General features: G+C 42.7%; 2 protein-coding genes across 4 annotated transcripts in view; one reads left to right on the top strand and one right to left on the bottom strand.

Moving 5' to 3' along the window:
• Positions 1–236: 236 nt before the first annotated feature.
• On the bottom strand, positions 237–5332 carry LOC139554961 (uncharacterized). Of its 2 annotated transcripts, none has more exons than XM_071368287.1 (7): positions 5080–5332; positions 3878–4084; positions 3022–3756; positions 2829–2917; positions 2490–2690; positions 2253–2322; positions 237–2118 (listed from the first exon to the last, which is right to left on the bottom strand). In XM_071368287.1, exons 2-7 carry the CDS (start codon positions 3974–3976, stop codon positions 1975–1977), a joined length of 1338 nt encoding a protein of 445 aa, XP_071224388.1. In that variant the 5' UTR covers positions 3977–4084; positions 5080–5332; the 3' UTR covers positions 237–1974. The 2 variants fall into 2 exon arrangements, with proteins under 2 accessions (XP_071224388.1, XP_071224389.1); XM_071368288.1 differs by having other exon boundaries at positions 1822–2118; positions 5176–5285.
• Positions 5333–5660: 328 nt separating this feature from the next.
• Positions 5661–14099, top strand: part of LOC139554954 (ATP-binding cassette sub-family F member 1-like) — a 34511-nt gene continuing 26072 nt past the window's right edge. For both annotated transcript variants that reach the window (XM_071368268.1, XM_071368266.1), the window contains exons 1-6: positions 5661–5959; positions 6826–6872; positions 6987–7064; positions 13067–13187; positions 13319–13350; positions 13543–13623. In XM_071368268.1, the coding sequence (XP_071224369.1) occupies positions 5887–5959; positions 6826–6872; positions 6987–7064; positions 13067–13187; positions 13319–13350; positions 13543–13623 (432 nt within the window). In that variant the 5' untranslated portion in view covers positions 5661–5886. The remainder of the gene's footprint in view (positions 5960–6825; positions 6873–6986; positions 7065–13066; positions 13188–13318; positions 13351–13542; positions 13624–14099) is intronic.

The following is a 14099-nucleotide window of genomic DNA, read 5'->3' as shown; positions in this document are numbered from 1 at the left end:
CTGTTGTGAAAAGTTGAATGCTTTATAACTTGAACGTTGCGTTGAAATAAACATTCAGTCAATGTAGAAATGCTATAGGAAATTCCTCGACAAACCACACTTCTGCAGTGTAGGGCTAAATTAGTGACATACAGGATTTATTTTTTAAACGACTAACCATTCGGATCTTTCTGAAATGCTTAAGATTGAATATGTCTGGCAGGATGATATAGGATTCAGTCAAGGACAGCAGTAGGTACACACAACATTGATTTGTTTTATTCACACATACAGACATAGCCAGGTTTCACACCAGATGTGGGTTATTACAAGTAAGTGAGTTAAATCCTAAAGTAGCAACCACGGCACTAGATAAGAACGATTTAATTCAATCTGATTTATTTTTCTTCTGAAGTCACAGATAACACTACTTGAAAGGGGTCGTAACACCTTTACAAGTGTTCCAGTATCATTCATGACTAATTTATTCAACATCAGGTGTTATGTATGCCCCCTTCAAGTAAATGTTAGAGTATTAATGGTAGTGCTAGATCTAACACGTGGCATGCTGTCACTTAGTTTGAGAATGCATATATTGTAATCTCAAACACATGAGTGAAACAGTGTAACAATGATACAGAGGAAGCTTGAGTTGCATTCTTATGACACGTACAGACATTCAATATCCTACAATTTAAATGTTTTGCTACTTATAACCATTAAACTGACATTCCAATCAAGAGTTGTTCAGGTGCCACTTGTTTTTCCATCAGAAAATAAAGTGTCAGTACCGAACTGGCAAATTCACATATTTTTTGAATCCAGAGTCCTATATGTCATGCAACTGTGTTGCAGTGTCAGGGACATGAACCCTGGTTGAGCTGAGGTCAGTTCCAACACTTACAGCAGGCCAGGCAGTCTGCAGCTGCCTCTCCTGTCCCTCACAGCCAGTTAGCCATCCAACACGGAAGGACAATAGCAGCTTAACCAGGGTAGGGTGGGGTTGTTTGTGAAGGTTACGTCTCAACAATGAGGACATGAGATTTAATGCTCTTCAAAATAAGAGTTATGAGAGATTTTGCAGTGTATATGTCAAAGTATTTTTGTGAAGTTTGTACAGGGACAGACAACATCATGCAACCTATTCAACGACTTTCCACTGGTACACAGATCATAGGGTCTGTTAGGAAAAAGGCCTACATTGAATCATGGTGGGAGGCCATAGATAATAGCCAGGCCAACTGGCTATATAGAATGTGGTCTCGTCTCTCCATATAAAGACTCCTTGCCTCAATACGGGGTTCCTTGGGCTGTGTGCCAACTGTTACATCAACAACACATTCACCAGTGCAAACTATTCAAAGAAAACCAGTGACATGTGTGCCCAGTTCCCAGGCACACTCAACTGTCCATAGGCTGAGGGCACATTAAACACAAAATGACTGATTGATTTCAATAATGATGAATCCATTTAACTTTAATGTTAATCTGGCATCAATTGTTTTTAAACAATGCTTTAAAAAAAAAAAAAAAGCATTTAACAGTCTTCATGTAATGCAGTGAAAATAGGTTTGTCCAATAATATATGCCATTTAGCAGACACTTTTATGAGTAGCAGGCTATGTAGTGTGAGCGTATAGGCCCAGAAGGTGGTTCAACATCACACAAGCGCTGTGCAATCGTTTGTTTGTGCGTTAACAAGTAACTGACTCAAGGTATCGACTCGACTTACTGGATGAACTGAAGTCCTGGATTGCATATTAACTGGATTGCAATTTCAACTAAAGTAGTAGCTGCTATTCTATTGCTGTGTGAGTCCAGAGAGAGAATGGTTTTGGAGGATATTTTTAATTTATATATATATTTATTTTCAGAGCAGGCATTGTATGGGTGAATAGGGACTTTTTTTCTCAACAACACCGATTGCCTGTTTCCCCCTCTCCCAGTTACTTCTCTCATGGTACACACATGCTCGTTCCAGACCCTCCATCTCTATCAGTCTCGGCCTTGTCGGAGGGAGGAGAGCAGGGGGGGCATGAGGTTGAGGGCTGGCCGGTGCTCCTGGACCCCCAGGGACACGAGGGCTCCCGCTAACAGAGTGGTCACCCCGGGCAGGATGGGCGGCTGGGCTTTCATCACCTGGAGGAAGGCGGGAAAACAATACTCAGCAAGTTTGAGGTGATCAGTTTAGGCAAGGCACAGAACCTGAGGGTATTTCTTAGCTATTTGTAGGCATTTCTATTTCAGAGACAGAAAACCACATGGCCACTGACTTTTTCCACTTTGTGACAATGTATGAGTCCATCATTGCCAAGGTAGAAGGTAGAGAACGCATCATATGACCTGTTGAAAGACAGTGTTTATTAGAGTATGAATGATCATAGAGAACTAACAGTGAAGAGGAACATTGACCAAAAACACTATCCGTTCCACACAATACCAAATTAAATCAATACATTTCTGTCTGAACATTGTGTAAAGTTAAACAGATCCCAGTCAGGTTTCTGTACCTGTAGAGGTCAGTTTTGTCCTTGCGGTAGAATCTCAGCAGCAGAGAGAGGAAGGGCAGTCCTTTGACACTCCACCTGGCCTTGATGGTCCTGTCCTCTGGGTGCTTGGTCAGTTTCAGTACCTCTAACCGGGCCTCAGCATAGTAACAGAGACACAGCAGCCTCCACAGAGACAGGCTCAGCTGGTACAGAACTCTGCCCCTAGAGGATAGACACAGTATAGCTGTATTATAATATATGTTTATGCGTGTAGTTACATATGTATAAATATCAGGGTTCGAGTCAATTCCATTTCAGTTCGGGAAGGAAACTGCTAAGTAGACAGAAAGTAGCATTTACCTGGTCTTGGCATTTAGAATACAGTTGACGAACTCGATATCATTTGTGTACATGGTGTAGTCATGACTCTTCATAAAGAAACTAGGAAGCTGAAAATGAAAATCAAACAAATGATCATCAATACTAATAACTAAATAGCAGTGTATGCCATCAAACAGCCATCCCCTAACAAACCCCTCTTCTCCTCTCTTACCTCAATCCTCAGCTTTTCATACATCAATGCCAGTTTCTCCTCGTCCTCCCTCTCTCTGTCGCTGTGACCCCCCTCTACTGTCTTTCTCTCTGCATAACTACTATACAGAGAGGTGTGGAGCAACATTGACAACTCCTTCTCTAGTCCAATCATATGGCTCGATTTGTTCCCATAACCAGGCAATGGCTCCATCCCAGGACAGTGGAAGCAGTAGAACCTAGATCCATACATAAATGGAGCTGGACATCTTTCTGTCTCAAACAGGCTCCGAAATGATCCTCTCTCCCTCTTTTCTGTTTCCGTCTCTCCCTCGTTCATCATCGTCTTGGAACCTTCAGTCTGAACCTTAGTCGTCCCAACACTGATGTCATCCTCTCGGCTCCCGTCCACCGTGGTCAAGGGGAAGAGGAACTCCACGGGCCTACTGAGTCCTCCCGGAGCCAGGAGTTCACCTAGTTTAATCTGCCCAAATAGAGGCACCTCCACCAGGGTGTGCTGGCCATCACACTCCCCAGGGCCAGGCTGCACCAGCACACACAGGCTGACTGTCTCTTCCCAGTCCTCGTCCAGGTCCCGGGGCCTCTGGCTGTGGGGTTGTCCCTGGCTGGCATGGTGGAAGGGGTGTGACAGGGCCAGATGCTTGATGTTCTGGTACCTCAGACTGTTGGGGGGAACCAGGGCCCATGATGTGCTGCTGAGCGACCGGATCTGTCCACTCCACTGCACATCCATCGCCTGCAAATTCAAGTAAAGATTTTCCATAAGGTGCTCTTATATAGCCTGGTCCCAGATCTGGATCCAGCCTTGCTCTTATTTAAATATTTAATGAATGTAGACCTGTCTGTCAAGACAATACCTGAGCAAGACTCCAGCACTGTTGCTTGACTGGTTGCCTGTTGCCATGGCTCCTCACACACCCCACCCACAAGGCGACGCCCCCTCTACAAGCAGCCATTCACAAACAGGGGGTATGTGTAACTCCAATCACCAGGGGCATTATTCCACAGCAACCCCAAGGAAGGACCAGCGCTTTTTGGTCCCCTCTCGATCCCAAATAAAAAATCTAGATGAAGAGAAGGGGTTAGGGTGGGCCATTGAGGGTGAACAGTCATTTTTAGACCATCATCTCAATGATATGTTCATATGATCATATGGCCTGGTGCGTGCATGTGTAGGCTACTCAAGGAACAGTTGTGAGTTCATGTGTAGGATGCTAGGCTGTAAATCAAGACCTATATGACCTACACTACTGGTCAGAAGTTTTAGAACACCTAATCACCTACTATTCAACTTTTAACTGAATGAAGAAAACAACACAACAAACACTGTCTTGTGAGTACTTTGACCCTACTTAAACTCTTTTGGAGCGCGAAAAAGCTATGCCAGTAGCATATGACAGTGAGTGGCGTAAACAGCAAACCACAAGATCATAATTGCTACTCAGACGTCTTGCCCTTCCAATAAGGCACTGTAATTTGCTACATTTGAACTCGACAACCACCTATAACTAGGAGCGAATATCGTTTTGTTTCTTCTACAACTTTAGAACCGTGACCTTGATACATATCCCGTAAGCAGTCTCTGCAGTGTACTGTTAACCGTGTCAACATTTGTTGATTTCTTGTCCTAAGGTTACAACAACCGATATTCACTAATGATTACAGAGCCAGAATACACCAAGCACAGTTCCTTCTCGTAGTTTCAATTATATACAATACTATGACGTACCATTTCCCATTTGAGACTTTAATAACATGAGCTCGAGCTGATTTACAACTGTTGGTAACCCAGTGGGATTGGTTGGTTTGAGTGACAATCTTGTAGGCACGACCAGAAACAAAATGAACCATGCTTCAACTTTGAAGTTGATATGTATGGAAATACATGAATTGATTTATGAATATAGGGACCACTCAATTTAGTTAAAAAACGCAAGCTAACGTTAGCTCGCTACCTAGTTAGTTGATATGCGAGTAGTTAGATCACCATGGTTAACACACTCCCGTGATTAGCATATTGTGTTAGCTAACGTTAGCTATCTAACAGTAACATGCATACCTGCTGTGTCAGAAGCGAATTGGATCGAAACTGCGATTAGTCAGTTTAGCAATGACCAGATAGTAAGACAATAATCCTCAAAGTCAGGTGTTTTACTTTGATATCCCACGTAATGTTTCGAAATGGGAAGTTATCAAGCGTTACACAAATGTCATTCCATCTCCCAATGTCCTTGTCCAGCAGCAGCTACACGCCTCACGCTAGCGTAGGAACGTTTCTAGAAGAAAAAAACACCCACACGTCATACACCTGCGTAGCGCTGATTGGTGGAAAATGTGCATTTCATTAGATGCAGAATGAATAAATCGATATCAATCGTTATCAATAAATGTTATAAAATTATAGGCAATATTTTGTATATTTTATATTTGTATATTTTGTATATAGTAATACATCGAAATCTGCTGTACATTTGTTTTGTAGTTCTTTTTCTTGACTACCTTTTTAATGAAACTTTCAAGCCATATAGTGAGAAAATATATAATTCTGTAAGACCTATCCTATGCATGCAAAAACATATTATTTCACTATTAAAAGCTTTTTTGCTCGCTAGCGACTACAATTCTTGGACAAACCTACCAGTGGCGCTGTGAAATATTGCTTTACTCATTATTCACACGTCAACCGGAGACTGAAACTCAGTGGTGCTGTCGTTACGTCTTCGAATGGAAAAATCTCAAGCCGCGTGTGTTGTGATAAAACACTTGTTCTTCTCTGACAGCCACTCTTACCACCGGTTTCAAGTTTTTTTTTTTAAGACAAAGTCGTTGGTTTTCTGTTAATATCCGTATAAATAAATAGCAAAAAATGCCCAAGAAAGCGAAAGAAGACGCAGAATGGGAAGGAGAAGAGAGAGCAGTAGCACCATCAGCGGTGGCAGGTATCTAATTGCTGCCAGCAACTAAGCTAATGGTTACAACTGAGTCTTTTCCAGCCGTTACAATAGACTGTTAGCTAAGATAAAACGTTGTTAGCTAGCTAATGTGCCTCAGTCAGTGATCTTTGATTAACAAGTAACTGTCCTGGCTGTCATGCGATATGGTGTATTTTGACAACATAGTGTGACATTAGTGATGGTTCACTAGCTAGTTGGAAGCTACGTTCGTTAACAGCTTGCTATCAATGCTGTGAAAATGATGCAGTGCCATATTTTTTAACTAGGCAAGTCAGTTAAGAACAAAGTCTTATTTACAATGACGGCCTACCAAAAGGCAAAAGACCTGCGGGCTGGGATTAAAAATAAAAACATATTAAATAAAAATATAGGACAAAACACATCACGACAAGAGAGACAACACTACATAAAGAGAGACCTATGCCGACAACGTAGCATGGCAGCAACACATGACAACACAGCATGGTAGCAACACAACATGCCATGTAATTGTGTCAGACAAATTATTCCTTGTTCTCTCTACTTGACAGCTCGACATTTAAAATAGTGACGGGTCGTTTGAGGAAGAGTAACGTTAATAAACTCGGGGTAGTAGCTAGTATTTAATTTATCATTCAAGTCATGAAGGCTAGCTAGTTAGATAGTTAGGTCATAGCTAGTATGCATTGTTTGAAGAACTGCTGTGTTGCCAAAAGTCATTCTGAAAATGTGCCACCCCTATGCTCCCCTTGTAAAAGGCGTTGCCTCCCCTCTGGCTCATTTGGCCGCTCTCTTTTGTCATTCAGTGGATCCATATGTTGATGACCAACTTGCTCATCTTTGTACCTCCAATTTATCTCCCCTCTTTTCAGAAAAATCAGTAAAGAAAGGAAAGAAGGATAAGAAGGGCAAGAAGAGTGTGAGTAGTTATACCTCAAGTGGATATTTTGAGTTAGTTGAATGTGGCGAGAAAGAAAATGTAATCGGCAATGTGAACATTTTAATAAAATGTGTCAACATTGTTCTCACACAGTTCTTTGATGAGCTGGCCACAGATAACAAAACTGAGAAGGAGGATGAACCTGTGCTGAAAGAGACTCAAGGAAAGCAGGTAATTCTATTCCTTAACTACTACAGAGATATCATATAGGCTATTTTAAGGTGGATTGATACTTTTTGCAATACTGTATCAATAACACAATGTCTGGGGATATATTGACATGAATAAATCTACCTTTTGCATAATTTTTTGTTGTTGTTGCCTCCTTCCCACCCAATTTGCTCTCTTGAAAGACAGTAGATGAGCTTGAAGCGTTTGGGGAGGTTGGTTATATGTAGCCACTACTAGCCAGAGTGGTAGCTAGCTTGCAGTGTCAAATCTACAATGCATAGAGAACCATGATATATATACAGTGCATTCGGGAAGTATTCAGACCCCTTGACTTTTTTCCACATTTTGTTACATTACAGCCTTATTCTAAAGTTGATTAAAGTGTTCCCCCCTATTCTATTTATTTAACCTTTATTTAACTAGGCAAGTCAGTATTAAGAACAAATTCTTATTTACAATGACGGCCTACCAAAAGGCAAAATGCCTCCTGTGGGGACTGGGATTAAAAATAAATACAATATAAATATAGGACATAACACACATCACAACAAGAGAGACACTACCTAAAGAGAGACCTAAGACAACAACATAACAAGACAGCAACACATGACAACACAGCATGGTAGCAACACAACATGACAACAACATGGTAGCAGCACAAAACATGGTACAAACATTATTGGGCAAAGTCAACAGCACAAAGGTCAAGAAGGTAGAGACAAAAATACACTGCTCAAAAAAATAAAGGGAACACTAAAATAACACATCCTAGATCTAAATGAATGAAATATTCTTATTAAATACTTTTTTCTTTACATAGTTGAATGTGCTGACAACAAAATCATACAAAAATTATCAATGGAAATCAAATTTATCAACCCATGGAGGTCTGGATTTGGAGTCACACTCAAAATTAAAGTGGAAAACCACACTACAGGCTGATCCAACTTTGATGTAATGTCCTTAAAACAAGTCAAAATGAGGCTCAGTAGTGTGTGTGGCCTCCACGTGCCTGTATGACCTCCCTACAACGCCTGGGCATGCTCCTGATGAGGTGGCGGATGGTCTCCTGAGGGATCTCCTCCCAGACCTGGACAAAAGCATCCGCCAACTCCTGGACAGTTTGTGGTGCAACGTGGCGTTGGTGGATGGAGCGAGACATGATGTCCCAGATGTGCTCAATTGGATTCAGGTCTGGGGAACGGGCGGGCCAGTCCATAGCATCAATTCCTTCCTCTTGCAGGAACTGCTGACACACTCCAGCCACATGAGGTCTAGCATTGTCTTGCATTAGGAGGAACCCAGGGCCAACCGCACCAGCATATGGTCTCACAAGGGGTCTGAGGATCTCATCTCGGTACCTAATGGCAGTCAGGCTACCTCTGGCGAGCACATGGAGGGCTGTGCGGCCCCCCAAAGAAATGCCACCCCACACCATGACTGACCCACCGCCAAACCGGTCATGCTGGAGGATGTTGCAGGCAGCAGAACGTTCTCCACGGCGTCTCCAGACTCTGTCACGTCTGTCACGTGCTCAGTGTGAACCTGCTTTCATCTGTGAAGAGCACAGGGCGCCAGTGGCGAATTTGCCAATCTTGGTGTTCTCTGGCAAATGCCAAACGTCCTGCACGGTGTTGGGCTGTAAGCACAACCCCCACCTGTGGACGTCGGGCCCTCATACCACCCTCATGGAGTCTGTTTCTGACCGTTTGAGCAGACACATGCACATTTGTGGCCTGCTGGAGGTCATTTTGCAGGGCTCTGGCAGTGCTCCTCCTGCTCCTCCTTGCACAAAGGCGGAGGTAGCGGTCCTGCTGCTGGGTTGTTGCCCTCCTACGGCCTCCTCCACGTCTCCTGATGTACTGGCATGTCTCCTGGTAGCGCCTCCATGCTCTGGACACTACGCTGACAGACACAGCAAACCTTCTTGCCACAGCTCGCATTGATGTGCCATCCTGGATGAGCTGCACTACCTGAGCCACTTGTGTGGGTTGTAGACTCCGTCTCATGCTACCACTAGAGTGAAAGCACCGCCAGCATTCAAAAGTGACCAATACATCAGCCAGGAAGCATAGGAACTGAGAAGTGGTCTGTGGTCACCACCTGCAGAACCACTCCTTTATTGGAGGTGTCTTGCTAATTGCCTATAATTTCCACCTGTTGTCTATTCCATTTGCACAACAGCATGTGAAATGTATTGTCAATCAGTGTTGCTTCCTAAGTGGACAGTTTGATTTCACAGAAGTGTGATTGACTTGGAGTTACATTGTGTTGTTTAAGTGTTCCCTTAATTTATTTGAGCAGTGTACATCATACAAAGCAGCCACAACTGTCAGTAAGGGTGTCCATGATTGAGTGTTTGAATGAAGAGATTGAGATAAAACTGTCCAGTTTGAGGGTTGGTTGCAGCTCAGGTTGGTTGCAGCAAACTGAAAAGAGGAGTGACCCAGGGATGTGTGTGCCCATCAATCTACACACAATACCCCATAATGACAAAGCAAGAACAGGTTTAGACATTTTTACAAATTGATTAAAAATAAACTTAAATATATAATTTAAATAAGTATTCAGACTGTTTACTCAGTACTTTGTTGAAGCACCTTTGGCAGTGATTACAGCCTCGAGTCTTCTTGGGTATGACGCTACAAGCTTGGCACACTTGTGTTTGGAGAGTTTTCCCAATCTTCTCTGCAGATCCTCTCAAGCTCTGTCAGGTTGGAAGGGGAGCGTCGCTGCACAGCTATTTTCAGGTCTCTCCAGAGATGTTCGATCGGATTCAAGTCCGGTCCCTGGCTGGGCCACTCAAGGACATTCAGAGACTTGTCCCAAAGCCACTCCTGCATTGTCTTGGCTGTGTGCTTAGGGTTGTTGTGCTTTTGAAAGGTGAACCTTCACCCCAGTCTGAGGTCCTGAGCACTATGGTGCAGGTTCTTTTTTTGTAAATTCTTTATTTAAAAAAATATATATATTTTTCCCGTGGTATGGTTTTGGTAGTTAGTCTTGTCCCATTGCTGCAACTCCCACACGGACTCAGAAGAGGCGAATGTCGAGAACCGTGTGTCCTTCGAAACACAACCCATCCAAGCCGCACTGCTTCTTAACACAATGACGCTTCACCCGGAAGCCAGCCGCACAAATGTGTCGGAGGAAACACCCTACACCTGGTGATCGTGTAAGCATGCACTGCGCCCGGCCCGCCACAGAAGTCGCTAGTGCGCGATGGGACAAGAACATCCCTGCAGGCCAAACCCTCCCCTAACCCGGATGACACTGGGCCAATTGTGCGCCACCCCATGGGTCTCCCGGTCGTTGCCGGCTGCGACAGCCTCGACTCAAACCCAGAATCTCTAGTGGCACAGCTAGCACTGCGATGCAGTGTCTTAGACCACTGCGCCATTTGGGAGGCCCCGGAGCAGGTTTTCATCAAGGATCTCTGTACTTTGTGCTGTCATGTGGCTGTCGTGCCTTTTACTGAGGGGCTGGCCACTCTACCATAAAGCCCTGATTGGTGGAGTGCTGCAAAGAGATGGTTGTCCTTCTGGAATTTTCGCCCAACTCCACAGAGGAATTCTGGTGCTCTGTCAAGAGTGACCATCGGGTTCTTGGTCACCTCCCTGATCAAGGCCGTTCTCCCCCGATTGCACAGTTTGGCCGGGCGGCCAGCTCTAGGAAGAGTCTTGGTGGATCCAAACTTCTTCCATTTAAGAATGATGGAAGCCACTGTGTTCTTGGGGACCTTCAATGCTGCAGACATTTTTTTTGGTACCCTTCCCCAGATCTGTGCCTCGACACAATCCTGTCTCGGAGCTCAATGGACAATTCCTTCCACCCCATGCCTTGGTTTTTGCTCTGACATGCACTGTCAACTGTGGGACCTTTATATAGACAGGTGTGTGCCTTTCCAAATCATGTCCAATCAATTTAATTTACTATAGGTGGATGCCAATCAAGTTGTAGAAACTTGAGCTCAATTTCAAGTCTCGTAGCAAAGGGTCTGAACACTTATGTAAATAAGTTACATTTTTAGAAATTTTTATAAATTTGCAAACATTTCTAAATACCTGTTTTTGCTTGGTCATTATGGGGTATTGTGTGTAGATTGAGGGGGAACTTTTATTTAATCCATTTCAGAATAAGGCTGTAACGTCACAAAATGTGGAAAAAGTAAAGGGGTCTGAATACTTGCTGAATGTGCTGTGTGTGTATATGTGTGTGTGTGTGTGTATATATACAGTGGCAAGAAAATGTATGTGAACCCTTTGGAAATACCTGCACATCTGCATAAATTGGTAATAAAATGAGATCTTCATCTAGGTCACAACAATGGACAAACACAGTCTGCTTAAACTAATAACACACAAATTATATGTTTCATGTCTTTATTGAACACACTGTGTAAACATTCACAGTACAGGGTGGGAAAAGTATGTGATCCCTTGGATTTAATAACTGTTTGACCCTTCTTTTGCAGCAATAACCTCAACCAAACGTTTTCTGTAGTTGCGGATCAGACCTGCACAACAGTCAGGAGGAATTTTGGACCATTCCTCTTTACAAAACTGTTTCAGTTAAGCAATATTCTTGGGATGTATGGTGTGTGTGAACTGCTCTCTTGAGGTCATGCCACAGCAGCTCAATCGGGTTGAGGTCAGGACTCTGAATGGCCACTTCAGAAGGCGTATTTTCTTCTGTTGAAGCCATTCTGTTGCTGATTTACTTCTGTGTTTTGGGTTGTTGTCCTGTTGCATCACCCAACTTCTGTTGAGCTTCAATTGGCGGACAGATAGCATTACATTCTCCTGCAAAATGTCTTGATAAACTTGGTAATTAATTTTTCCACATGATCGGGCCTGGACAGCTTGCTAAGGCAGCAAAGCAGCCCCAAACCATGATGCTCCATCCACCATACTTTACAGTTGGGAGGAGTTTTTGATGTTGGTGTGCTGTGCCTTTTTTTTCTCCACAGATAGTGTTGTGTGTTCCTTCCAAACAACTCAACTTTAGTTTAATCTGTCCACAGAATATTTTGCCAGTGGCTTCTTTCGTGGTGTCCTCCCATGAACCCCATGCTTGTTTAGTGTTTTACGTATCGTAGACTCGTCAACAGAGATGTTAGCATGTTCCAGATATTATAAATCTTCAGCAGACACAGCAGACAGATAAGTCTTCAGCAGACACACTAGGATTCTTCTTAACTTCATTGAGTGTTCTGCGCTGTGCTCTTGCAGTCATCTTTGCAGGATGGCCATTCCTAGGGAGAGTAGCAACAGTGCTGAACTTTTTCCATTTATAGACAATTGGTCTTACCGTGGACTGATGAACATCAAGGCTTTTAGAGATACTTTTGTAACCCTTTCCAGCTTTATGCAAGTCAACAACTATTAAACTTAGGTCTTCTGAGATCTCTTTTGTTCGAGGCACTGTTCACATCAGGCAATGCTTCTTGTGAATAGCAAACTCAATTTTATTTTTTTATTTTTATATAGGGCAAGGCAGCTCTAACCAACATCTCCAATCTCGTCTTATTGATTGTAGTCCAGGTTAGCTGACTCCTGACTCCAATTAGCTTTTGAAGTCATTAGCCTAGGGGTTCACATACTTTTCCCAACCTACACTGTGAATGTTTAAATTATGTATTTAATATAGACAAGAAATCAAATTATTTGTGTGTTATTAATGTAAGCACACTGTTTGTCAATTGTTGTGACTTAAGATGAAGATCAGATCAAATGTGATGACCAATTTATGCAGAAATCCAGGTAATTCCAAAGGGTTCACATACTTTTTCGTTTGTGTGTGTTTATGTATGTATATGTGAGATATATATATATATATATATATATATATATATATATATATATATATATATATATATATATATAATTGTGATATGTGTATATATAATTGTGATATGTATCGTGTGGTCCCTCCCTGCTAATACCTAGCCCTAGTAGTCATGTGAACCATAATGCCTGTCTAATCTATTTTGCTATCGGTCTCAGAAGAAAAAGAAAGACCGGCGGAAAGGTAGAAGTGGGGAGGGAGACGATGATGATGACGAGGATATGATGGAGAAACTGAAGAAGCTGTCAGTGCAAGCCAGCGAGGACGAGGAAGAGGAATGTAAGTTGACTGCTTAGTCTGTCAAACAAATGTCTACATTTCAAGCTGGAAATGCTCAGTGTTGATGGCCTAGCTAGCCTTTCATCAACTTTGCTCACTCTCTCTCTTGCTCGCTCTCTTTCTCATCCCAGTTGTGGCCCCTGGAAAAGGCAAGGGAAATAAGGTGAGCATGTTGTGCATGCATCGGTCTTGATCACTATATCGCCAGTCTTTACAGTCTTGATCACTATATCGCCAGTCTTTACAGTCTTGATCACTATATTGCCAGTCTTTACAGTCTTGATCACTCCGTTCTATTACATTTTTGGGGTAGAATACACTATAATCCACTTTTAAATTGTATTTGTTGTCTCAGGGTGGGAACATCTTTGCAGCTCTCAGTCAGGGAGACAGTGATGATGATGATGGTGGTGATGATGAGAGACTGGTGAATAAGGTGCGTGGGGTCTGTTATGTTTGTGTGTCGTGTTCTAAATCTGAATGTGGATTCTATTGATACTAACCTCGTGTTTTAGAGTTCCAGGGAGCTCTAAGAAAGTGTTTGTGTTGCTGTTTACTAATTCATCCACCCCATTCCATCCCACCCCTCCTCGTACTGTTCCTTCCTGTTCCTTTTCTACTGTCTTTTGGATTTCATCACAGACTCACAATAATAGCTACACATGTTCAAATCAAAGTTTATTTGTCACGTGCGCTGAATACAACGGGTGTAGGTAGACCTTAGAGTGAAATGTTTACTTACAGGCTCTAACCAATAGTGCAAGAAAGGTATTAGGTGAACAATAGGTAAGTAAAGAAATAAAACAACAGTAAAAAGACAGTTGAAAATAACAGTAGCGAGGCTATACACAGACACCGGTTAGTCAGGCTGATTGAGGTAGTATGTACATGTAGATATGGTTAAAGTGACTG

Source organism: Salvelinus alpinus, chromosome 26, assembly GCF_045679555.1.
Source record: "Salvelinus alpinus chromosome 26, SLU_Salpinus.1, whole genome shotgun sequence".
NCBI classification, from domain to species: Eukaryota; Metazoa; Chordata; class Actinopteri; order Salmoniformes; family Salmonidae; genus Salvelinus; species Salvelinus alpinus.
This window is presented reverse-complemented; position numbering and strand designations above follow the sequence as displayed.